At 51.0% G+C, this 26,480-nt stretch overlaps 1 protein-coding gene across 1 annotated transcript in view; it reads right to left on the bottom strand.

Annotated features, from left to right (window-relative positions):
* Nucleotides 1–17,933: 17,933 nt before the first annotated feature.
* LRIF1 (ligand dependent nuclear receptor interacting factor 1) overlaps nucleotides 17,934–26,480 on the bottom strand; it is a 32,111-nt gene continuing 23,564 nt past the window's right edge. The window contains exons 4-6 of the mRNA XM_054176309.1: nucleotides 23,680–25,144; nucleotides 21,144–21,419; nucleotides 17,934–19,060 (exon numbers count right to left, since the gene is read on the bottom strand). Coding sequence (XP_054032284.1) covers nucleotides 18,584–19,060; nucleotides 21,144–21,419; nucleotides 23,680–25,144 — 2,218 coding nt within the window. The 3' untranslated portion in view covers nucleotides 17,934–18,583. The remainder of the gene's footprint in view (nucleotides 19,061–21,143; nucleotides 21,420–23,679; nucleotides 25,145–26,480) is intronic.

Here is a 26,480-nt window from a genome sequence, read left to right as displayed (position 1 = left end):
GCCATCCTGCCCAACCCCCTGCAGTCAGCATGGACACACAACCACAGGATTGTTCAGGCTGCCCAAGGCCTCTGAGCTCATCCAGGCCAACCCCAGCCCAACCCCACCATGGTCCCATGGCCACAGCTTGCTGCAACCCCTCCAGCCATGGGGACTCCACCACCTCCCTGGGCAGCCTCTGCCAGGCCCTGACCACTCCTCCAGCAAAGACATTTTGCCTCCTCTCCAACCTCAGCCTCCCCTGGCACAATTCCAGGCCAGTTCCTCTCCTTCTGTGCCCTGAGCCTGGGGAGCAGAGCCCAACCCCCCCTGGCTGCAGCCTCCTCTCAGGGAGCTGCAGAGAGCAATGAGGTCTCCCTCAGCCTCCTCTGCTCCAGGCTCAACCCCCCCAGCTCCCTCAGCTGCTCCTCCCCAGCCCTCTTCCCCAGCCCCTTCCCCAGCTCTGTTGCCCTTCCCTGGCCCTGCTCCAGCCTCTCAATGTCCTTCCTGGGGTGAGGGACCCCAAAATGACTTCAGGATTTGAGGTGTGGCAGCAGAGAAATTATTCCTGAGCATCTTTTATTCTTAACTGAAGAGATCTGGGGGGGGCTGAAGAGCAACTAAGGGTCAGGGACTCCTCCAAGCTGGGTGGTGGGAACCCATCAGCCCTGCCACTGCCTGCTCCTCCTTGCAGAGCCCCTTGCCCCCATTGCCCTGGCAAGCTGGGCAGCTGCTGGAGAGACACCTGCAGCGCCTGCTGCACTGGGCAGGACCCTGCTGCCATTGCCCACTGCCTCCTGTCACCACACCTGGCCAGGAGACAAGAGGACAAGGAGCTCTCCGTAACCTGAGCTCCACCTGCCTCTGGGGTTTGGCTTCTGGGGGGCAGACTGCCAGACTCTCTCTCTGCCATTCCCTGATCTCTCTCACCCTGCTTACTTTCTCTTGGAGCTCCATCATGAAGCAGAGAAGCTCTACCTGAGCACTCCTCCCCCAGGCTGCCCACTGCTGGCAGAGGGGGCACAGCCTGCAGCCCCACACCTGGGTGGGCAGCATGTTCCCCCCAGGGCTCCAGCTGGGAAGTGGCCTCAGGCCTGGTGAGTCCCAGGGAAACCTTGGGGTGGTCACCATCACTCCCTGGTGGAGGAGGTGAAGCTTGAGCACCTTCCTTGCCTGTCCTTCAACCCTGAGCACCTTCCATGTACATCCTTCAACCTTCAGCACCTTCCTGGAGCATCACACCTGGGCTTCTTCCACATCCACAGCTGGCCTTGGCCACACCTGGGCTTCTTCCACATCCACAGCTGGCCTTGGCCACACCTGGGCTTCTTCCACATCCACAGCTGGCCTTGGCCACACCTGGGCTTCTTCCACATCCACAGCTGGCCTTGGCCACACTTGGGCTTCTTCCACATCCACAGCTGGCCTTGGCCACTCTTGGGCTTCTTCCACATCCACAGCTGGCCTTGGCCACACCTGGGCTTCTTCCACATCTACAGCTGGCCTTGGCCACTCCTGGGCTTCTTCCACATCTACAGCTGGCCTTGGCCACACCTGGGCTTCTTCCACATCCACAGCTGGCCTTGGCCACTCTTGGGCTTCTTCCACATCCACAGCTGGCCTTGGCCACACCTGGGCTTCTTCCACATCCACAGCTGGCCTTGGCCACACCTGGGCTTCTTCCACATCTACAGCTGGCCTTGGCCACTCTTGGGCTTCTTCCACATCTACAGCTGGCCTTGGCCACTCTTGGGCTTCTTCCACATCCACTTCTGGCCTTGGCCACTCTTGGGCTTCTTGCACATCCACAGCTGGCCTTGGCCACACCTGGGCTTCTTCCACATCTACAGCTGGCCTTGGCCACACTTGGGCTTCTTCCACATCTACAGCTGGCCTTGGCCACTCCTGGGCTTCTTCCACATCCACAGCTGGCCTTGGCCACACTTGGTGTGACAACTTCAGGCTATGCCTTTAAAATTAGCTGCAGATTTTCGAGCAGAAGAGTGAAGAAGTATAAACAAATCCAGAGCTGGGTGCACAAGGGAACACAAGAGATTGTTCTGAAGGAATTTCACTGGTCAGATGTGTGGGATGCATTCCAGCAATCTCACAGTGCACTTCATTCCTTTCTCTCTCTCCTGGCTGTGGAGGATGCTTTCTGCTCTGCTTCCCTGGGAGGATTGATTGCTACCAGCTGACCTTGCAGATAAGACTCACTGAGCTCTCCAACTTCTTCCTCTTTTCCCTCTATTTAGATGAAAAAGTGGAGGGGACGTTAAGGGGAATGCAGAGCAGTTGCTCCTGCTCCTTCTGGGGATCCCATTAGAGGTCCAGGGGGGTTCTGTGCTGTTTTCTGATTGTCAATACCTGCATAATATTGTAAACACTGCATCTCTGTAGCTCTTCATTGCAGTCCATTGCAGAGTGCAGTTCTGCTTCTAACTAGAGCTTCCCTTGGCTTTCCCCACCGAGTGAGCTGAGCTTTTGTTAATGCTGCTGAGCCAAACCATCACATCACACAAAATAATTGGCGCCCAAGATGGGGCAGGAGTGCTTGATTTACTTCTGCTGGGGTCAGAGTGGCTGAGAGCAGCCAGGCAGAAAGGGACCTGGGGGGAGTGGTTGATAGTAGGCTGAAGATGAGCCAGCAGTGTGCCCAGGGGGCAATGAGGAACAGTGTGGTCAGCACTGCTGAGGCCACACCTGGAGTCCTGTGGCCAGTTCTGGGTCCCTCAGTTTAGGAAAGATGTTGAGCTGCTGGAAGGTGTCCAGAGAAGGGCAACAAAGCTGGGGAGGGGTCTGGGGCACAGCCCTGGGAGGAGAGGCTGAGGGAGCTGGGGTTGCTTAGCCTGCAGAAGAGGAGGCTCTGAGGAGACCTCTCTACAACTCCCTGAAGGGAGGTTGGAGCCAGGTGGAGGTTGGTCTCCTCTGCTAGGCAGCCAGCACCAGAACAAGAGGACACAGTCTCAAGCTGTGCCAGGGGAGGTTTAGGTACCTTTGGTTTAAGTCTAAAATTCAGCTGTTATGGGATGGATTTGGGGGATTTTCTGGCTTAAGAGCTATGGAACTGTGACAACAACACATCCACACCCACGAGTTCAGCATTGCAGCAGGTGAAAAGGCCATCCTCAGCAGCAGCTGGGATGCTAAAGTGATTTACTTGCTGTGTGTGAATCTGCTGTTGGTAGTCATTAATGTGTGCTTGTTACTGGCTCTGTACCGGGAGAGGAGAGCGGCTAAGACCTGGTTCATTTTTAAACGCAGACCCGGACGCAGGAGCAGCAGCTCTAGCTCAAATCCAGAGGTTCTAGTGATGAGGAGATAGGAAAAGCACTCAGAGACAGGCAGGGAGGAGCTATTGGCAAGGCAGCTCTGAAGGGGACCACAGCCAATTCTGGCAGTCAGCCAGGAGCAGCAGCAGCGCCTTAGATGGCAGCCACGATGTCCTCTGCAGCCATTAGAGAGGCAAAATCATTTCCTTCTTTACAGACAGGACTGGAAGTGGCCTCTGCAGCAGCTGCTTTGTCTCAAAACCTGTCAGCTTCTGTAAAGCCTGCTGTGAATTCAAACACAGCCCCAGCTGAGACAGTGGTGGCTTTAGATAGGAGAGGCAGGCAAGAGGCAGATGCAGGATCTGACCCATGGGAGCAGCAAGAGTCCTCTGCTGGTGAGGGACCTCCTGTTAAGAAGGATCCTTCTGAGGCTGAAGAGAAGGTTTGTCTTAAAGACATAGCTGAATTATTGAGACCATCACTGGATAGTGGAGATGCAGGACAGGATACAGGTTCTGATAGGGCAGCAGCTACTGGAGGTGCTTCTGAGCTTAAAGAAATCCTTAGGAGAGTAGCAGCAGGATTATGGGGACAGCATCTTCAAGAAGGTGAGACAGAGGCTGAACAGGAAGATGACATCCAAGCAGCAAACACCCCCAGACAGGAGATCAGGCATGTGAGAAAGGATTACATCAGAGCAGGGAATGAGCCAGTTCCAGCCTGCCTTGGCAGGTGTTTCGATACAGCTGCACCAGCTCTCATAGTGGGAGACAAATCAGCATCCCAGCTAGGAACTCTCTCACAGGATAGGGGAATAGGTAGACATCTAGGCAGGTGTCTTGGTAAGGTTTCTCTGGGGACATGCCTTTTACTGGCAGCAGGTGGTGGGTGATGCCCATCCTGAAATAAACCAGGGGGGAAGGGCTCATGGGTGGTTTTTTTGCCCTCCCTGGAGGGTGTTTTCTCCCCTGGGAAACTGACTTGGTCTGTTCCACTTCCCCCTCTCCTTGTCCAGCAGGGGTATAAGAGGGAGGATACTGCAGCCATTGCTCTCTCTCTGCTGCTTCCACACTTTGCAAAGGGCTGGTTCTGTATCTCATATTCCCTTTTTTTCTGTTCCTCCTCCCATCCATCCTTGTTCCTTTCCCTTGTGAACCCTGCCTGTCATTGTTACATACATATATAAATGCACTCTTTAAAGGGAAATTCTTTGCCTATCTCCTTCCAAGCTGAACCCAAATTATTTCTTGGTGGATTTGCTCCCCTCCCTTTTTTTTCTGTCTTTACTGGGGAAGGGGAGGGAAACTGGGGAGGGATTCTCAGCCTTGCCCCCATCTGACCTTTTAAGCCCCAGTTAAGGCTCAAACCACCACAGACCTGAGCTTTCTGATGACTCTGCAGTTGTGGGACAACATGAGATAGAGGACATCAAGTTGCCGGTTGCTCCTCAGCCTGTGCATCACAGACAATACAGAACCAACCCTGACTCTTTGGTGCCCATTCAGAATCTGATTCATCAGTTGGAGAGTCAGAAAGTCATCAGCAAAACTCATTCCCCTTTCACCAGCCCAGTGTGGCCTGTGCAAAGGCCGAACGGAGACTGGCGTCTGGCAGTGGACTACCGAGCCCTGAATGAAGTAACACCGCCTATGAGTGCAGCAGTACCAGACATGATGGAACCCCAGTATGAGCTGGAATCCAAGGAGGCCAAATGGTATGCTACCACAGACATTGCTAATGCCTTCTCTATTCCCATAGCAGAGGAATGCAGGCCTCAGTTTGCTTTCACCTGGAGAGGAATCCAGTACACTTTCAACAGACTGCCAATGGGCTGGATCCACAGCTCCAGCATCTGTCATGCAGTGATCCACGATGCTCTGGAGGAAGGTGGTGCTCCAGAACACATCCAGTTCATCGATGAGATCATCCTCTGGGGGAAAACTGCTGAGGAAGTCTTGGAGAAAGGTAACAAAATCATGGACATTCTCTTGAGAGCTGTTTGGCCATCAGGAGAGACAAGGTGAAAGGTCCTACCACAGAGATCCAGTCCCTGGGAGTGCAGTGGCAGGATGGACGCCGACACATTCCAGTGGATGTGGTAAACAGAGTCTCTACCATGGCAAATCCCACCAACAAGCAAGAAACTCTACGTGTCTTGGGGATAGTGGGATTGTGGAGACTGCACATCCCTGGATACAGGCAGATTGTGAAACCTCTGTATGATGTGACTCAAAAGAGGAACAGTTTCCACTGGGGACCTGAACAACAAGCAGCCTTTGACCAGATAAAGCAAGAAGTAGTTCAAGCAGTGGGTCTCGGACCTGTCCGAGATGGTCCAGACATCAAGAACATTTTGTACATGGCTGCAGGTGACAATGGTCCAACCTGGTGCTTGTGGCAAAGAGCTCCAGGTGAGACACGTGGACGACCTCTTGGCTTCTGGAGTCGAGGTTACAGAGGTTCAGAGGCTAATTATACTCCAACAGAGAAAGAGATTCTAGCTGCCTATGAAGGAGTGAAAGCAGCTTCTGAAGTGATTGGAACCGAATCACAACTTCTCTTAGCTCCCAGATTGCCAGTTTTGAATTGGATGTTCAAAGGCAAAGGTTCCACACCACATCATGCCACAGATTCCACCTGGTCCAAGTGGATGGCTCTGATAACACAGTGTAATGGGTTGGGGCAGGTCCCCTCCCCACCACAGGCAGAAATAACGACTCAGGCAAACGGATTGCAAAAGTGATGAAAGTTTAAATAGAAAGCAGTGAATGTTACAAAAAACCCAAAGCGCAGTGACAAAGATAGATCCCATCCCCACCTGAGGGTGCATGCAAAACCCCCAGGGCTCCTTCTTCCCCCTCCCTCTGCTGGGCTAGTCTCAGCTGGCCAGGCCTGAGACTGCCCACCCCCCTGTGGCCTTGGGCCCAATCAGGCCCATGGCCGGGAGATCTCTCCCCCAGTTACCAAGTCTCGGAGAGGGAAGGAAAGAGGAAGTGCCAGACTCCGCACTGGATCTTATAGTGGTGCAAAGAATTATGGTAGGAAATACACAATTTCCTGTGTCCATCCCTCTGGGCTGGACTTCTGGACACAGGAAGTGAATGCACCAGGGGGGCACCCAGCTCAAACTGCAACATGCCACCCCTGTATTTCATACCATAATCTTTGCACCCAAACACATCATCAGATCAGAAAACTTCTGATGACATGTCCGGCAGAGTCCATCTCTTCATCTGGGCGTCCACTCAAACAGTCTCTCATTCGGGCTCAAGCATCAGTCCATTCCAGTTGTTCTTCCTCATGTGATGGAACCTCCCAGCGACGCAGTCCTTCTCCTGCAGTGTGAATTCCTTGTGGACTCCTTGGGACATCCTGGTCACCTGGAAATACCTCACAACTTCTCAGCTAAGCCTTTACTCTCATATTCAGCGGCAGATTCTCCACCCCTGGGGCAGGCCAGTCGGAACAATCCGGCTCCACGACTGCCTTTTTCAATCCATCCAGGGTGCCGCAGCCAACCGCTTTCACGCGGACCAAAGCTACACGGATGCATGTCAGAGGCACTCCGCACCCCCCGGCTGGGCGCTCGCGTACCGAGGCAGGACAGCATCCGGCTGCACAACCTCCACCCCCGGAAGAGGGAGGAGCTGCGCCACAGCCCGCTGAAGCAGCAGGGAGGCGGAGCCAGGTGCTCGGCGCCATTTTCGGAACACGTCCGAAAACACCAGGGAAAGATTTACAGCTGCCGCCGCCGCCTGAACGCAGCCCGGCTCGGGCGGTGCCGCCGCCGCCGCTTGAACGCGGCCCGGCCCGGCCCCCGCCGTCTCTGTCGCCGCGATGCAGAGTCCAAGTCACCTCCAGCAGTCGCTTGCCCGCTCGCCGCGGGTGTCCGCTCCCCGCAGCGGCCGCGGGCTGACCACGCTCTGCTTGCCGCTGCCCCTCCTCCGCTCCCCGCCGCTCCGCAGAGAACGAGGAGAAGGCAGGTCTCGCCTTCTTAGGCTACTCGAGCATTCTTAAGCTACCCTGGGCAGAAAGTCACAGAAAGAACCACCCCTCGCTGTTCCCAAACAACAGGAGGGAATTCCATGCCATCAGCCACGCACCAGCTATCCTGCAGTCCACAGGAGTTCACACAGTCGCCCCGGTAACACAAAACCTGAGCCCCAGCTTCTCAAACCCAAACCGACGCCCAGAACTAAATTTAAACTCTCCATCTTTTGCAATCCGAGCTGCAGTTGGCCCCACGTTGGTGCGCCAAAAAATGTAATGGGTTGGGGCAGGTCCCCTCCCCACCACAGGCAGAAATAACGACTCAGGCAAACGGATTGCAAAAGTGATGAAAGTTTAAATAGAAAGCAGTGAATGTTACAAAAAACCCAAAGCGCAGTGACAAAGAAAGATCCCATCCCCACCTGAGGGTGCATGCAAAACCCCCAGGGCTCCTTCTTCCCCCTCCCTCTGCTGGGCTAGTCTCAGCTGGCCAGGCCTGAGACTGCCCACCCCCCTGTGGCCTTGGGCCCAATCAGGCCCATGGCCGGGAGATCTCTCCCCCAGTTACCAAGTCTCGGAGAGGGAAGGAAAGAGGAAGTGCCAGACTCCGCACTGGATCTTATAGTGGTGCAAAGAATTATGGTAGGAAATACACAATTTCCTGTGTCCATCCCTCTGGGCTGGACTTCTGGACACAGGAAGTGAATGCACCAGGGGGGCACCCAGCTCAAACTGCAACACACAGAGAGCTCGAAGGGGAAATCTTGAGAGACCTGCTCTGGTGGAGGTGATCTCAAGTTGGCCTGAAGATACCAACTGTGCTAAACCTCCAGAGGAGAGTAACTCGTGCTGAGGAAGCTCCTCCTTACAATGACCTTTCTGATGATGAAAAGAGATATGCTCTGTTCACAGCCTGTGCCTGTCGGCTGGTTGGGAACAAGCGAAGGTGGAAGCCTGCAGTGTGGAGTCCAACACACAGAGTGCAGAGGCGAAGGATGGAGAAGGAGAATCCAGGTCAAAGCTGTCCAGCTAGCTCTCGATGTGAGAGGTGGCCAAAGCTTTCTCTCTACACCGACTCATGGATGGTAGCCAATGCTCTGTGGGGTTGGCCTGGAAAAACAATGGCTGGAAACCAATTTGGGCAGCTGAGCTGTGGGAGGACATTGCCGATCGAGTCGAGAGAACTCCAGCGAAGGTGAGACCGCTTTAGGCTGCGCCTGTCAGAAAGGGACAGTTACTGAAGCACTCTGGCTGAATGGTTTGGTGTGGAAAGGGAAACAAAAGCTAGTTCTGAATGAATTTCATTGCCAGATCAGTGAGAATGCAACTTCACATTTTAGTTTGAGCTCAGTTTGGCTCAGTCTCTGTTTCGGTCTGAGGCTGAACAGCTGTTCCTCTTTCTTCTGTGCTGGCTGGAGCTGACCTTCAGCTAATGAGATAAACTAATTCTTTTCTTTCCTTAGAATATAGAATATGGAATATAGAACAAACCAGGTTGGAAGAGACCTTCAAGATCATCACGTCTAACCTGTCAACTAATCCAACACCACCTAATCAACGAAGCCATGGCACCAAGCACCCCAGCAAGTCTCCTCCTGAGCTCTTCCAGTAATGGTGACTCCACCACCTCCCCAGGCAGCCCATTTCAATGGGTAATCACTCTCTCTGTGTAGAACTTCTTCCTAACCTCCAGCCTAAACCTCCCCTGGAGCAGCCTGAGACTGTGTCCTCTTGTTCTGGTGCTGGCTGCCTGGGAGAAGAGACCAACCTCTGCCTGGCTACAACCTCCCTTAAGGCAGTTGTAGACAGCAATAAGGTCACTCCTGAGTCTCCTCCTCTCCAGGCTAAGCAACCCCAGCTCCCTCAGCCTCTCCTCACAGGGCTGTACTCCAAACCCCTCACCAACTTCGTTGCCCTTCTCTGGACACCTTCCAGCAAGTCAACCTCCTTCCTAAACTGAGGGGCCCAGAACTGGACACAAGACTCAAGGTGTGACCTAACCAGTACAGCATAGAGGGGGAGAATGACCTCCCTGCTCCTGCTGGCCACACTGTTCCTGATGCAGGCCAGGATGCCATTGGCCCTCTTTGCTGCCTAAGCACACTGCAGGCTCATGTTCAGCCTACCAACAACCAGCACCCCCAGGTCCCTCTCTGCCTGGCTGCTCTCAGCCACTCTGCCCCCAGCCTGTGGCACTGCCTGGGGTTGCTGTGGCCAATGTGCAGCCCCTGGCACTTGGATGTGTTCAGAGGCCCTTGGCCTCTGTCCATCTGCCCAGTCTGTCCAGGTGCCTCTGCAGAGCCTCTCTGCCCTCCAGCAGATCAACTCCTGCCCCCAGCTTGGTGTCGTCCGCAAATTCACTTATGATCGACTCAGTGTCCTCCTCCAGATCATCAATGAAGATGTTCAAGAGGCTGGGGCCCAGCACTGCTCCCTGGGGCACCCCACTGGTGCCTGGCTGCCAGCTGGATGTGGCACCATTCACCACCACTCTCTGGGCTCAGCCTCTAGCCAGTTCCTAACCCGACGCAGTGTGCTCCTGTCCAAGCCCTAGCGTACGCTTTGAACTAACAACATCTCCCTTAACAGCCTTCCTCTCTCTAACCCTTTTGGGGAAAAAAAGTGAGGAAGGGGGGAAAGGGGGTTTGGGGGAAGACCCTCCTCTGTCGAGGGGGAGGGGCAGGTTTTCTGTGTTACGTTCTTCCCTGTGTAGTTTTGTATGTACTGTCCCTACTGTCCATTGTCTATACAATCACTGCATTCCATCCTGCTTGTGGAATACAGCCCTGCCCTTTTTGCTTCTCCGACTGGGTGAGCTGTGGTTTCAGGGGGGAGGGAGGGGAGAACTGAACTTCTCTCACCACCACATAATTTCCTGGCGCCCAACGTGGGGCTCGTGGATAATTGCTGTCCAGACGCAGGGCAAGATCTGCTTGCATTATTGTCTGCTGGGATGGCAGTTGCAAACGTGAAAGCGGTTTGGGTTTTAAAGCATCTGGTCTGCTCCATTTGCAGGGTATGGATTGAGAAGTGTTTGCTGGGGCTGATCTGTGATGGTTTGGGCAGGTACTTGATGTACAAATTGTATTTATGGTTTAGGTATAAGATTCAGCTTCTCTGGGACCGCTTTCTGGGATTCTTTTGGCTTAGTAAGTCCAGAAAGGTAGCTGCTACGACTCTCCCCATCGAGATACAGGAGTTCAAGCTTCCAGTAGGTGAAAGAGTAATTCTAAGTGATGGCTGGGATCCAAAGGTGATTGATTTGGTGTGTGCAATTGGGCTGCTGGTGCTAATTAATGTGTGCTTGTTAGTAGCTCTGACACGGGAGAGGAAGGTATCTAAGACTTGCTTTGCTTTCAAGCGTAGACCAAAGAGAAGGAAGCGGAGTTCTAACTCGACCCCAGAGATTTCTAGTGATGAGGAGAGCAGAGAATCTGAATCAGTTAAGAACAGAGCTAAGCAGGCTATGGGGAAGGCTGCTTTGAACGGTGCTGGTGATGATTCTGGCAATCAGCCATCAGCAGCTCCTAACACGGTGGCTCCCCTATCCTCGGCAGCCATTAGAGAGGCAAAGCCATTTCCTTCTTCTTGGGCAGGATTGGAAGTGTCCTCCACAGCAGCTGGTCCCTCTCAAACCTCTCAGCTTCTGTTAAGGCAGCTGTGAATTCAAACACAGCTCCAATTAAGCAAGGGGCAGCTCTAGATAAGAGAGGAGGAAGGTGCAGAGCTGATCCAGGAGCTGATGGGGGAGAGCAGCAAGATACTGCTGCTGAGGAGGGAGCTTCTGCTAAGAAAGAGCCTGCTGAGGAGGAGGAGAAGGTTTGCCTTAAAGATATAGCTGAGTTACTGAGACCATCAGAGGATGGAGATGCAAATTGCAGGTCCTGGTAGGACAGCAGCTAACGGAGGTGCTTCTGAGCTTAAAGAGATCCTTAGGAGAGAGGCAGCAGGAGCATGGGGACAACAGCTACAGGAGGATGAGACAGATGAGGAAGAGGATGATGTTCAGAACACCTCTGCCCCACGCCAAGAATTATGACATGTCCAGAAGGATTACACCAGAGCAGAGAATGAGGCAGTTCTAGCTTGGCTTGGCAGATGTTTCAATACAGGTGCACCAGATCTAATAGTGGGAGACAAGTCAGCATCTCAGCTAGGCACTTCTCAAAGGACAATGGAATAGACAGACATCTAGGCAGGTCTCTCCATAAGGTTACTCTGTGGATAGGCCTTTTAATGGCAGCTCTCATGAGATACCCTTCCCGAGATGATCTTCCGTGGAATCCTAAGCCCTGGAACACCACGGATGAGGGAATTAAGCGTCTGAGAGAATTTGCTGTCAGAGAGGTACTCCATGGTAACCATGGAACTCTGAATCCTGATCAAATTCCTGCAGGAACTGGTCTTGCTAAGAAGCTCATCAAACTTGCTCCTCCTAATTATGCAAACATTCTGGCAAGCAGAATTGTGGCAGGAAATGATGGTGGAGCTCCTCCTAGGGCTGGCCAATTCACTGATCAAATGAGGCAACTGGAGGCTAGCAGGACACGTGTGTCTTTGGTCTCAGCCATTGAAACTCTGGCTGGAAAAGTTGAGAATTTGTATGAAGGAGCTGAAGGAGGAATTTAAAAACTCCAAAGTGGCACAAGGAGGTAATTCCAATTCTTCTTCCTCCAGATGGATACAAGTTTCAGCTGTGAGGAACAGACGTCCTCCAAGGGAGGCCATTCCAAAACAGGTCAAACCAGAACAGACCACCAAGGCAATCACGTAGGACTATTTGGACTACCCTGCATGCTCAGTTTGGTGAGAACATGAACAGATGGGATGGGCAACCAACTGCTGATCTCTTCAGGAGGCTGAGGGAACTGCAGAGTGGCAGAACCCGAGGTAGCAATACCAGAAGGGTAGCTGTTACTGCCTCAGTTTCCCAAGACAACTCTAATAGCTCCAACAGTGGCTCCAGTTCTAACACTGCACAGTGTGCTCACTGCACATGTGGGCACATTCCCCATAGTTAGGGGTGCCCTGCCTCCCACCACAGGGAGGAGAAGGATAATGGAGTGTTGAAGAATGGCTTAGAGAGAGAGGACATGGATCCCTGGAAGCGCTGCACAACCCAGGCTTTGACGCTGATCAGGCTATTAGCATAAGTATTGGCCGAGCTGGAGGTCGATCAGCAAGCTCTCAAGGACAGCCTGCCCTGGAGAACTTGGTAAACAACTTGGGCGGAGCTGAGAGCCAGGTAGAAGAGGAAGTAAACCACAAGTAGGAGGAGTATGTGAGCGTGACCTTTTAGGTTAGAACCTATGAGACAATGACAAGCAGACATACATTATTGCATGGTTATAAAAGTCTGATGCAAACCCAATAAAGTTGAACTTGCTTTATCACTCACATTGAGTCGGTCGCTTGTTCCACCGCAGGAAAACTCCTCCGCAATGGAGATAACAGAATCTATTGGGATGTGTACATCCAGTGGCCTGGCACTTCAACATTTCAGAAGTACAGGGCCTTGGTTGACACAGGAGCTCAGTGCACCATATTGCCATCAAATTACCAGGATCAGGGCCTGTAATTATTCTGGGAGTCACTGGTGGATCTCAAGAGTTAGCTAAGGTGGAGGTTGATAGAAGTTTGACTGGCAAACAGCAGAGGAAGCATCCTGGTGTGACCAGACCTGACCCACCTTGTATTTTGGGAATTGATTTTCTGAGAGAAGGGCCTTTCAAAGACCCTAAGGGTTACAAATGGGCTTTTGGAGTAGCATCTGTGGAAGCTGTCTGTTAGACCTGAGCTTTCTGATGAATCTGCAGTGCGGAGTCCAACACGTCGAGTTGCAGAAGCAAAGGATGGAGAAGGAGAATCCAGGCAATGTGCAGAGGTAAAAGCTGTCCAGCTAGCTCTTGACATAGCTGAGCGTGAGAGATGGCCAAAGCTTTATCTCTACACCGACTCACGGATGGTAGCCAATGCTCTATGGGGTTGGCTGAAGGACTGGAAAAAGAATGGCTGGCAGAGGAAAGGAAAACCCATCTGGGCAGCTGAGCTGTGGCAGGACATTGCCGATCAAATCGAGGGAATTCCAGTGCAGGTGAGACACATTGATGCTCACATTCCTAAGAGCAAAGCTACTGAGGAGCAGCAGCACAACCATCAAGCAGATTTGGCTGCAAGAGTTTCTCAAGTAGACAAGGACTCTGAACTTGATCTCGACTGGAAACACCGAGGGGAGATATTCTTAGCTCGGTGGGCTCACGATTCATCAGGACATCAAGACAGAGATGCAACATACCAGTGGGCTCGTGACAGATCCATAGACATTTCCATGGATGCTATCACACAAGTCATCCATGACTGTGACATTTGTGCTGCTATTAAGCAGGCAAAGCGAATTAAGCCCTTGTGGTATGGTGACAGATGGTCCAAGTATGGTGAAGCTTGGCAGATTGACTACATCACTCTACCACGTTCTCGCTCTGGTAAGCAATACGTGCTTACTATGGTAGAGGCAAACACCGGATGGCTGGAAACTTATGCAGTTCCACATGCAACTGCATGCAACACCATTCTGGGTCTGGAGAGACAGATCCTGTGGAGACATGGAACTCCAGAGAGGATTGAGTCAGACAACAGAACTCACTTCAAGAACAACCTTGTGAAGAACTGGGCCAAAGAGCACGGTATTGAGTGGATATTTCACATTCCCTACTATGCATCAGCTGCAGGGAAGCTTGAAGGCTACAATGGTTTGCTTAAGACCACTCTCAAAGCCATGGGGGATGGAGCTTTGAAAAACTGGGAGAAGCATCTAGCACAAGGAACCTGGCTGATGAAGAATAGAGGTTCAGTGAACTGAGCTGGACCGGCACACTCAGATCTGCTACAGAAAGTAGAAGGTGATAGAGTTCCTGTTGTTAGAGAGAAGAATCTGTTAGGTAGAACTGTTTGGGTATTTTCGCCCTCAGGAGAGGCTAAACCTGTCCGAGGGGTGGTTTCTGCTGAAGGTCCTGGTCACACTGGCTGGGTGATGCAAGAGAATGGTGAAATTCGCTGTGTTCCACAAAGAAATCTAACTTCAGCTGAGAGAGTTCAACTCCATGGTGGTGTACAGATACAACATCGTGCCCAAAGGAAGAATCCATGAAGAATCTATGGTGCATGAACCCTGAGTCGCCTGAGAGTCCCTGCTCCTTTTCTTCATCTGTAGAGAGTCAAACTGGTTCCTGTTGTTTCCAGGTTTTCTTGGACTTCTGAATCATCTACATCTGAGGACAGCCAGGATGGACTGGGAACTTTATTTAGGAATTGTAGATACTGGTTGAGGTTCGATGGAGAGTGCTGACAGCCAGTGGAAGGGTTTGGAAGGGGTGGAGTGTGACAATTGCAGGCTGTGCTGTTGAAAATTGACTGCAGATTTTCAAGCAGAAGAGTGAAGAAGTATAAACAAATCCAGAGCTGGGTGCACAAGGGAACACAAGAGATTGTTCTGAAGGAATTTCACTGGTCAGATGTGTGGGATGCATTCCAGCAATCTCACAGTGCACTTCATTCCTTTCTCTCTCTTCTGGCTGTGGAGGATGCTTTCTGCTCTGCTTCCCTGGGAGGATTGATTGCTACCAGCTGACCTTGCAGATAAGACTCACTGAGCTCTCCAACTTCTTCCTCTTTTCCCTCTATTTAGATGAAAAAGTGGAGGGGAGGTTAAGGGGAAAGCAGAGCAGTTGCTCCTGCTCCTTCTGGGGATCCCATTAGAGGTCCAGGGGGTTTCTGTGCTGTTTTCTGATTGTCAATACCTGCATAATATTGTAAACACTGCATCTCTGTAGCTCTTCATTGCAGTCCATTGCAGAGTGCAGTTCTGCTTCTAACTAGAGCTTCCCTTGGCTTTCCCCACCGAGTGAGCTGAGCTTTTGTTAATGCTGCCGAGCCAAACCATCACATCACACAAAATAATTGGCGCCCAAGATGGGGCAGGAGTGCTTGATTTACTTCTGCTGGGGTCAGAGTGGCTGAGAGCAGCCAGGCAGAAAGGGACCTGGGGGGAGTGGTTGATAGTAGGCTGAAGATGAGCCAGCAGTGTGCCCAGGCAGCCAAGAAGGCAAATGGCATCCTGGGCTGCATCAGGAACAGTGTGACAAACCATCACACCTGGGCTTCTTCCACATCCACAGCTGGCCTTGGCCACTCTTGGGCTTCTTCCACATCTACAGCTGGCCTTGGCCACACTTGGGCTTCTTCCACATCTACAGCTGGCCTTGGCCACACTTGGGCTTCTTCCACATCTACAGCTGGCCTTGGCCACTCTTGGGCTTCTTCCACATCCACTTCTGGCCTTGGCCACTCTTGGGCTTCTTCCACATCTACAGCTGGCCTTGGCCACACTTGGGCTTCTTCCACATCCACAGCTGGCCTTGGCCACACTTGGGCTTCTTCCACATCCACAGCTGGCCTTGGCCACACTTGGGCTTCTTCCACATCCACAGCTGGCCTTGGCCACACTTGGGCTTCTTCCACATCCACAGCTGGCCTTGACCACACTTGGGCTTCTTCCACTTCTACAGCTGGCTTTGGCCACACCTGGGCTTCTTCCATGTGTTGTGGCACAAGCACAGCCAAGGTTGATGGAGAGCTGTTTTCCTCATGGGCATCGCTGGCTGCTCCAAAAATCATCTCCCATCAATTCTCCTCTTTGCTGTGTACTTACCAGTGAAGGACACATTCCAACCATGGACATCAGCTCCATGAGCAACTCCCCTGGTCATGGTAGAGGACACAGGTCCAGCCAACAGAGCCCTTTCTCCTGGTGCTCCTCTCTTGCACAGGCTCCTGGCTGACACCGGGGTGCAGGGTGACGCTGGGCAGGATGCCAAATCCATCCACATCCTTCTCTCTGCTCTCAGCCTTTCATGTGGGGTCTCTTTCCCAATGCTGAACTCTGGGCTTTCTGCCCCAGGTGGCTCTCTCCATGCACAGTGAAGCCAGGGCTGCCTATGGCAAGGTCACCCTGATTTGGTTGTTCTGTCACAGGCACTTACCTCTTATGAACAGCCAGGAAAGAGCTCAGTCCCATCACACCTTCCTTAGAATGAAGAAGACACAGAAGCAGTTTGGTTGGAAAAGATCTTTAATATCACCAAGTTTAACCCAGCACTGCCAGGTCAACCCTAAACCAAGTCCTTCAGCACCACAACTCCAAGGCTCTGAAACCCCTCCAGGGATGGGGACTCCACCACTGCCCTGGGCAGCCTGGGCCAGGCCTTGGCAACCCTCGAGGGGAAGAAATTGTTCCTCATGCCCAACCTAAATTTCCTCTGGGGCAACCTGAGGCCATTTCCTTGTCCTATCACTTGTTCACAGACTTCCCACAGGGGTGGGAAGAGACCTCTGGAGATCACTGAGTTTCCTCACATTGAAGTGGAACTTCCTGGGTTCCAGCTTGCACTCATTGTTCCTTGTGCTATCACTGAGCCCCAACAGAAAGTGCCTGGCCCCTTCTTGACACCTACCTCTCAGATATTCGCAGACATTGATAAGATCCCCTCTCAGCCTTCTCTTCTCCAGACTAAACAGCCCCAGAGCTCTCAGGTTCCTTGTGAGAAGACACCACTCCTCACCTCACTCTAGCCCCCTTTCAGGGAGCTGTAGAGAACAAGGTCTCCCCTCAGCCTCCTCTTCTCCAGACTGTAAAACCTCAGTTCCCTCAGCTGCTCCTCCCCAGCCCTGTTCTCCAGACCCTCCCCCAGCTTTGTTGCCCTTCCCTGGACCTGCTGCAGCCTCTCAATGTCCTTCCTGGAGTGAGGAGCCCAAAACTGAACCCAGGCTTCGAGGTGTGCCCTCACCAGTGCCCCTCCAATGTGTTTGGAGTTATCTTCTCCTACACTTGGTCTGTCTCAAGCTCTTCAGAGCTGAGACCATTATTTTCTTCACTTCTCCCCTTCCTATTTTGGCTGTCCTGCCCCTCTAACCTACCTGGGGTTTTCATGTTGTCATGATACATATTAAGAAGGAAGCCAGGGATGATGCAGGGATGATCTCCAAAGACATTTCTCCGCTTCGACATCCTTCACCAAACCCCTGGACGTACACCAAGCATCCACACGGTAACAGAGAACAACCTTGCAAAGGAAAATTTCACCCAGTCACAGCAAATGAATACAGAAATCAGCAATGGAGCTCTACAGGGACACTGAACAGATCCACAAATGGACAAGAAGCAAAAAACCCCAAAGACAAATCCTGCTGGCAAACCTCTTTGTTTTGTTCCTTTTTCAATAGCTGCAACAGGAAGAACCTTACAAAGCTCAGCGACACGGAGGGCACAACACGTGACAGAACCTGCTGGAGAAATACACTACAGGGATTAAAGACCTGGGGGGGAAGAAAAAAAACAACCACAAACAATAAAAAAAAGAAAAATATCAGAACATCTCAAAACTCTGATGGCAAAGACAGTCTGAGGCTGCATCCAACCTCTCCTCCGAGGCCAAACCGAAGGTAGCATCCAACGAAGGTAGCGAGAGACAGCTTCGAATAATGACTGCACAAATTAATTAGCTAGAGATTCATCAAGGATTAGCAGAGCTCCACCTCTGCCTAAAGAAACACTACCTCTCTTTTTGCTTCAACAGTTCTGGTTAAAAAAGTAAACTAAAAATACCTTTACCCCACCCCCCCTCCCCCCCCAAAAAATGATGATAACCCCACAGCCAACCTGGGACATTGCACAAAGCTAGCTAAGGCCTTATAAAGGCTCACAACGATGGTAGGAGACACGAATCTAAACTGGCAGCAGGAGGGTTTCAAACTGATGCCAGCTTCCCATCTGGGAGAGGAGCTGGATAAATAGCTGCATTACTACTGCCTAAAGTCTAATTCTTCTGACAAGGACACCGACCACTGAGCTTTAACGACAGCTGAGTGCGCTCAGCAGCTCGCCGGCACGCGAGGGAAACGAAAACGGACGTGGCCACAGCGGGGTTTGCAGGTTACATTCTGTTCCTAAGAGACAGGCCATGGAACTCCCAAGTGGGGGAAGGCTATTTCCTATGACTAACAAGTCAAAAGATAGGGAATACACCACCAACCAAGCCCATCTGCCTTCCTCGATAAGTATCATGTCCCAGAAGCAGAATTCGTTGGTCCAAGTCGGTTTATTTCTGGCGTTTAAGGCAAACCCTGCACCTTCCTACCCACAAACGTTCTGCAACGCTCGGGAAGGTCCTCCAACTCCCAGAAATATTCCATGTTCCTATGTTCAAGCTTCCCTTAAAGAAGAAATTCCTTCTGAAAGTCAGGAAATGAAGACAAGCAGGGCGCAGACCCCCACCGGCTTCGTCGTTTCAGCTCTGCTGCATCTTCCGGCGCATCTCCTCGAGCGCCGCTTCTCGTTCCCTCAGCAGCTGCTTCAGGCGTTTGATTTTCTCATCCCTGATCGTTTCATCCAGGTCTGGAGGAGTCCAAGGGAAATCATCATCCTGGAAAGAACCTTCCAGAACGGAGCTACTGCTCTCACTAGACACCACCACCAGGCTGTGCGAGTTTGTGCTGTCACCGTGCTGAGCGTCAGGGTCTTGCTCTGAGTCTCTGCCACCTGGAGATGGGACCACAGGGGCTGTGGAAAGACTTTGCTGGGGTAGGGCTGGTGGAGGTGGAACACTGAGGTTCAGTACACTGGAAACTGAGTTGGTGGTCTCTGAACTTGAATTTGGGCTTGTGCTTGTTTTGCCTGAAGATCTTCTCCGCTTTCCACCTTCTGACACTGGTGAGGATTTGATTTTTCTTTTCCTACTCAAATCTTCCTCCAGCTCCACATCTATCTGTACAGCCAAGAAACAAAACACACTGCTGTTAAACCCTGCATCCTGCTACATTTTCACATCAAACTGAGGGCAAGTTAGTTGTGGCAAGCTTCTTAGAATCACACAATGGGAGATGTCCCTTTTAGCAATCTGAGCAACCAGATTTCTGTGTTCAGTGCTTCTCACAGAATCACAGAAATACTCAGGTTGGCAAAGACCCTCAGGATCACCAAGTCCCACCCAGAACCCTACTCTACAAGGTTCAGCCCTAAACCATAGCCCCAAGCACCACATCCACACCTTTAAACACATCCAGGGTTGGTGACTCTACCACCTCCCTGGGCAGCACATTTCAATGCCTGGAGCTGTTGACAGAATCACAGAATGATAGGGATTGGAAGGGACCTCTGGAGATCATCCAGTCCAACCCCACTGCCAGAGCAGGATCACCCAGGGCAGGTCACAGAGGAACACATCCAGGCGGGCCCTGAATATCTCCACAGAAGGAGGCTCCACAACCTCTCTGGGCAGCCTGCTCCAGGCCTCCAGCAGCCTCACAGGAAAGAAGTTTCTCTTAATGTTGAGGTGGAACTTCCTCTGTTCCAGTTTGTATCCACTGCCCCTTATCCTCTCACAGGATACCACTGAATCTAGCAAAGACTCCCAGTTCACAACTTTCTCTCTTAGTCACACTGCCCTTCTGCCTCTCCTATGCACCTACCACCTCCTGGTGCTGCTTAAGTGATTTAACTCCACTGCATGGTACACAAAAAACCCTCTCAAACCTGAGGGGAAAATTCAAAATGTGGAGGAATTCTTCATGCTTTCATCTCCAAACAGCTCAAACCTCAAAACACTGCAAGCCTGCACCTTTCCCAGCTGCAGTTATCTCAACATTCATGTGCTTCACTAAGAGCCCCCAGGAGATCTGCTCCAAGCAGGGCTCTAATTCAGAATTATTAAGCAATTACAAACTCAGAATGATTAAAACCTGAGAAAGCCTTGGACTGGGCAGAGTAGAATTATACAAAAGAGAATTTGAAGCACCATGGCTGAACAAAACTACTTTGGATGGATAAAATCCCTTGAAGGCATTAAACTCCTTATTGTCAAGGGAACCTTTCCAGAAGCACCCAACAAGATCCTGGCCATTGACAAAGGACTAGGTTGATAAAGATGTTTGTACTGTAGCATTGGGGCTGTTCAGCCTACAGAAGAGAAGGCTCCAGGGTGGCCTCAGAGCAGCCTTTCAGTACCTGAAAGGGCTCCAGGAGAGCTGGGAAGGGACTTTGGACAAGGGCTGGGAGTGCCAGAACAAGGGACAATGGCTTTGAGCTGGGAGAGGGGAGACAGAGTGGAGATGAGGAAGAAGTTGTTTAGAGTGAGGGTGGGGAGACAATGGCACAGATTGCCCAGGGAGGCTGTGGATTTCCCCTCCCTGGAGGTGTTGAAGGCCAGGCTGGATGAGTCCTGGAGCAAGCTGTGCTGGTGGGAGGTGTCCTTGCCCATGGCAGGGGGTTGGACCTGGATGATCTTGAAGGTCCTTTCCAACCCAAGCCACTCTATCATTAGACAGGTGCAGAGAGAAGTCTGTTCTACTAAAACATGTGGCTAAGTGGACAGCATTCTACAGAAGCCACACCCAGCCATGGGTGAAGGGCCTTGAAACAATGGCACTTGGCTGATCTCAAACTCAGAATAAATTCTTCTACTGGTCTGCTTCAATCCATCACACCATTGGCTGACCACAACTGTTTGCAGAAGGCTACACATAAATCAGAATGCAGAGACAAGGTTTCAATTCCAATCACAACAGCCCTTTCACTGTTCAGCCACCATGAGAGGTTCCAAACTTCTCCAAACCATTTGTTCCCCCAACTCTCTCCAGCAGAAGCAAGAAAAGTAGATAAAAGCTCTCAGATGGTACCCAAGTGGGGCTGAAATCCACACGACTCTGTTGTGGTTTACAGCAAGAATTCTCCCAGGGGCCATAACAGTGATTGACTTCTCCTGCTGGCATCCAGAGGTGGGAGGATCCAAACTCAGGCAGCTCTCTAGTGACTACACACCAGCTGTTTAGCACTGAAAAACTTCAAGGTACCTTTTCCTCTTTAGCACACTCCTGCTGTTGGGTTAGGTTTTCCACATCTACTGCTGATGAACTGCAAGAGTCAGTTCTCATTTCCGAGCTGTTACTGGAACAATCTTCTTCTTGTTTATTACAGGGGGGAGGCAGAGGTATTCTCCTAAGGTACACTCTCTCCTCCTTAAACAGACCAAATTTTTTCCTTAGTTCCCAGTATTGTTTCCAGTGTGGCTTCTCTTGGTGTTTGGATTGAGTAACTTTTCGTGGTGAATTCATCTTTTCACACTGGATCTGAAATACAGAAGCAGTGAGAGAGCCATCAGTCAGTCTCTCTCACTCTCTTTCTCACTACAGACATCTCAAAACCTACTTCCTAGAAAGACAGATGAACATTTGTTTAGTCAGGTAAGCCCATCTGGACAAAATATAGCCAGGGTGTCATAGCTCTGAAATTAGTTTAGGTTATTTCCCCAAGCACATGGAGGAACATCCAGAAGATTCCCAGTCCAGCCAACCCACCACAGAAGCAAAGCAGCAAGAGGGGAATCAGATTCACAGACTGCATTGGGTAGGAAGGGAGCCTCAAAGGTCACCTTGGCCAACCCCTCTGCAGTCAGCAGGGACATCTCTAACGAGGCTGCCCAGTTTCCCATCAAGTCTGATCTTGAATGTCTCCAGGGATGTGGCCTCAACCACATCCCTGAGCAACCTCCTGCTGTTTAGTATCTTCTGTTCTAAAACTCCCTAGTAACAAAGGAAGCTGCTGGCAGATCAGAGAGTGTCCTTGCACTGTGTGGCAGTTTCAGGCTATGCCTTTAAAATTTAGCTGCAGATTTTGAGCAGAATAATGTAAATGAATCACTCTTGGGTGCAAAAAGGAAAGCAAAAGATTATTCTAAACAAATTCATTGGATGAAAGTCTGGGATAAGAGAAGCTGTATCATAACAACTCTTCACGTTTCACTTCCATTCCCATTCCTTTCTTCTATCCTGGCTGTTTTCTCTGCCTGGGAGATAATGTGCTGTTTCTGGCTGGCCTTGAGATAAGCTTAACACTGCTTTCTCTCAGCTCCTCTCTCCCAGTATAGGGGGATCGGGGGGGGGGGGGGGGGGGGGGGGGGGCAGTGGAGCAGCTTCCCTGGCCTTCTGACCAGGGGGGTTTCCTTGTTGTTTGCTAATTGTAAATACCTGTATAATATTGTAGCTCCTGGATATTTTGTACCTATTCATTGTGTTCCATTGCAGAGAGTAGTTTTGGCTTGTAAACACAGCTTCATTTGCTTCTAACTGAGTGTGGCAGATTTAGTCTATGCCTTTAAAATTTAGCTGCAGATTTTGAGCAGAAAGCTCTGTCTTAAAAGTTAATGCTGGGGGAAACTTCAACCCACCACACACTGACCCCTTCAGACAGCTGAATGCACTGTGAGTGAAAATCCTTACACAGCACCATCAGCCACTTCCCCTCTCCGACCTCTTTGGAACCTGAGCTGTTTCTCATCTTCACACCAGCAAGTCTGGCAGCCTATGGGCTTGCAAATTCAGGGCCTAAAAGCAGCAAATGCAAAGCAGCAAACGTTTGGTTTGCTCTTTTTCACAGAGGTTAAAGCAAAGGAGAATGCTACCACTTGGCATCACAGAGCACTGAGGCAAAAACAGCAGTAAAAAGTCTTTTTTTTAAACCAATTTTCAGGTGAGGAACAACCAAAATGAGGCCCTAGAGCCTCTAGAATTTGCACAAATATGGTTAGCTGACATTGTTCTTCTGCTTGGTCAACTCAAGGGAGTACAAAAGTAGCTTCAGAACGATTTAGCCAGAGGAAAATTCATTCCGGTCTTGAGCAACTGCAAGCTTGGCCTCCAGTCCTTCCTGGGCAGTTTGTGGGATTTGAAGCTAAGGGTTTTTTACACAATATAGAGGTTCTGATCTTAAAAGACTATGCAGGTACAGCCTGAAGGAGCAAAGCAATTCAAGACCTTGAGAGTTTGTTCTGCCTGACAGGAAACCATGACTCAGAGGAGGTGGATCCCTCCCCATGATGGCATGAAAGGAAGGAAACACAGCTCCTGTTCTTGGCTGGCTGAGCTAGCAGAGACTGGAGCTGACTCTGGCTGCCAAACTCTACTCTTACACCAAATTTTCCTCTGGTGGAGCTGCAAACTTCTCTACCTTCCATCACACCTACAACAAGAGTCAACAGCAGTGCTGTCAGAACGTGGCATCCACAACATCAGAGAGCAGACAGCTCCAAGAGCTCACACAACAAACAGCTTTCCTCAAGTTCCAGTTGCTGCTGACAACTTATCTTGGGAGGAGAGAAAGCTTCCTCTTTTCCCTGCCTCTTTCTTGCCTTCAGGCATTTTCTCACTTGCATACAGCACTCTTGGTGAAAAGAAAAGATCATTTACTGAGCAGAAGGAAACTTTAGAGCTGCATATTCTGTTAGGGAATACCTGTGACCTTATTAACAGCCACTTGACTGAACTAGAAGAAGCAGCAGCAGAAAACAAGGCAGCAGGGGCTGAGGTGGGAAGATTTATTGGAGACAGTTACCTTTTGACAGTCTTCACTGAAAGCCCCAGACTGAGGTAAAACAGCACTTGCTGCTTTGGGGGATGGACTCCTTTCTTTGCCATTCTGGCAGATATTTTCCTGTGTCCCTACAGCTGGGACAGAGGGGACTCCACTTGAGACATTCTCAGTGGCAGGCAAGCTGCTTCTTTGGTTTGCAGTGGAATTCTGCTGGTTAGCACTGGGGACCACCACGACTGCAGGGGGAGAATTTAAGTCCTCCGTTAAGTCAATCGGCGAAGAAGCTTTGGAGTTTGGATCCTTCTGAGGCAGCAGCTTGCCTTTGGACAACAAGAGGCTCACCACTTCCTCAGTGATTTTATTGACTTCAGTCGAATCAATGACCTTCTGGGCCTCCTTCCTCAGTGAAGCATCAGCAGAGGGAGCTGCTTGCTTCTCAGCTTGGGCTGACAGCACATCAGAGCCTCTTTTAGTCAGCAGATAAACCTTCCCATTGCACATCACCAGGGCGTTCTCTTTGAAGGTGGTGATTTTCGTTTGGCTTCCGCTAGAGCAAAGAGGCAAGATGTTGGCAGCGTTCACTTCCAGGTTCTGCATGCCTAGCAAAGTCTTCAGGATCTTGGAAGCCACATTGTTGGAGGACTTGACGGGGATCAGGCACGGCGGCGCCACGTGGGGGTTCTCCTGCACAATCCACTTCATCGGCGCCTGCTGGCACTGCTGCCCATCGGACGGCACCGCCTCGGGGCAACAGCTCTTCTCCTTCTGCTTCGTGGTCATCAGGAGCCTCTGGGACACTTGAGGAGTATGTTGGGGGCTGATGCTGTGCACGCACTTGGGGCCCATGGTTTTGACCGTGTTGACCGGCGAGACGTAAATGACGGTGGGCGGCTTGCCCCTGTCGCCTCCTCCCGGGGCGCTGCCGGTCACGGACGCAAGGATCTTCTGCTGTATTGAAGGTGGTAAAGAAGAAGCTGGGACAGATTTCACCTCTGCATCAGCTGGTATCTGAAGGTGGTGGCCAGAAGGCAGCACTGGCGACTTCACGGTCACGGGGAGGTTTTGGGAGTTCACAAACATGTAGGCGGTGTTGGTCTGCTCCGAGGAGCTGGTTACGGACACAGCCTCCTCCGAAACGCAGCCGCTCGGGGCGCCGGCAGCCGCGTTTGGAACCGAGCTTTCTCGTTCAGAACCTGCCCTAACGCCCTCCTCTTTGTCTAAGGTCCTTGGAAGAGCAACCTTTCCAGGACTGGGAGACTGGCAAACAGGGATTCTACCGGAGGAAGGCGCGGTAGGGTTGGCAAGCTGCGCGTTAAAGGGAAGATGGAGCGGGCTAGGAACGTTTGGCTTAGAGCGATTCGCCATGGCTGGAGGCTGAGCTACTGGCACAAAGTTTCCAGGAGATTTAGAGATTGGAAGTAAGTTCAGAAGGTTTTTCCCATCGGGTCCAGTCGTCTGAACTACTCGGTACACACAGCCTGCAATGCTTAACAAAACAAAGAAAAGGGGAAAGAAAAAGAACAATGAGAAGAGAGCAGCAAGTGAGCAACAGCACAGCTCAGCAATTGGCCTGCATCTCACATCCAGAGCTGCCATGCAGGCTAACCACTGAAAAACGCCTTCAAGACAAACACACACACACCCTGAGCTACTTAAGGCTGCATTTGGGATGAGTATTTCCCAACACCACTGACAAGCTGATAACGAAGTGCAATCTGATAACGAAGTGCAATCTGATAACGAAGTTCGGGGAGAAATGGGATCTTTCTCAGATCCAAGTTAAAAGACCCAAGGGAACACCTCCCATTATCCTCCTTTCGCTCTGAAAAACACCACCAGATCTCAGAGACAAGCCATGGGTTGTTTTATTTGCTCTCCCAACCCTACTCAGTGCCATGAAGTCTGGATTTCAGGAAAGGGTTCATAGAATCATAGAATTGTTAGGATTGGAAGGGACCTCAAGGGTCACCCAGTTCCACCCCCACTGCCATGGGCAGGGACACCTCACACTGGAACAGGCTGCTCAAAGTTAGGACAATACAGTTGGATTAGCTGCATGGCAGGTTTGAAGCAGGAGTTACTTCAGACACACAGAACAAAAAGAAATGAGGATGTAAAACACTTGGAGGAATAGGATGAAGGGCGACCAATTCATACCTCAGGGATAAGCCATGGGTTGTTTATTTGCTCTCTCAACCCTGCTCAGGGCCATGAGGGTTCATAGAATCATAGAACAGTTAGGATTGGAAGGACCTCAAGGATCATCCAGTTCCAACCCTCCTGCCATGGGCAGGGACACCTCACACTAGAGCAGGCTGCTCACAGTTAGGACAATACAGTTGGATTAGCTGCATGGCAGGTTTGAAGCAGGAATTACTTCAGACACACAGAAAGAACAGAAAGAAATGAAGATGCAGCACACCTGAAGGACCAGGGTGGAGAGTGACCAACTCATACTCTACAATCTCACCTGCCCAACTCAATGTTTAGGCAGACAGAGGCTACAAAGGTGGTCATGTTCAAAGAGGGGGAAAGACCAACCTCAAATGCTCTCAAGGTAAAAATATTTAGGAGAGAAAGAGTTGAAGTCTAGGTAGGAAAAGGTTTGAAACCCAAGGAAGAAGACATGGAAACAGCACCAGTGAAATGTGAGAGCAAATGCAGATGTAGGGGGTTTGGGCAGGTGAAGATCTCAAATCAACAAAGCAAAAGTTGGTCAAGACTGCTTCAAACACAAGGAGTTTTCAAGTCCATTGGAGGACAGAAAAGTCTTTCCCATCTCAGGTGAGTTTGCCCCAGTGTGAGCCTCCAAAGAGCCCTTG

The sequence above is a fragment of the Dryobates pubescens genome, chromosome 35 (genome assembly GCF_014839835.1).
Source record: "Dryobates pubescens isolate bDryPub1 chromosome 35, bDryPub1.pri, whole genome shotgun sequence".
Lineage (NCBI taxonomy): Eukaryota > Metazoa > Chordata > Aves > Piciformes > Picidae > Dryobates > Dryobates pubescens.
This window is presented reverse-complemented; position numbering and strand designations above follow the sequence as displayed.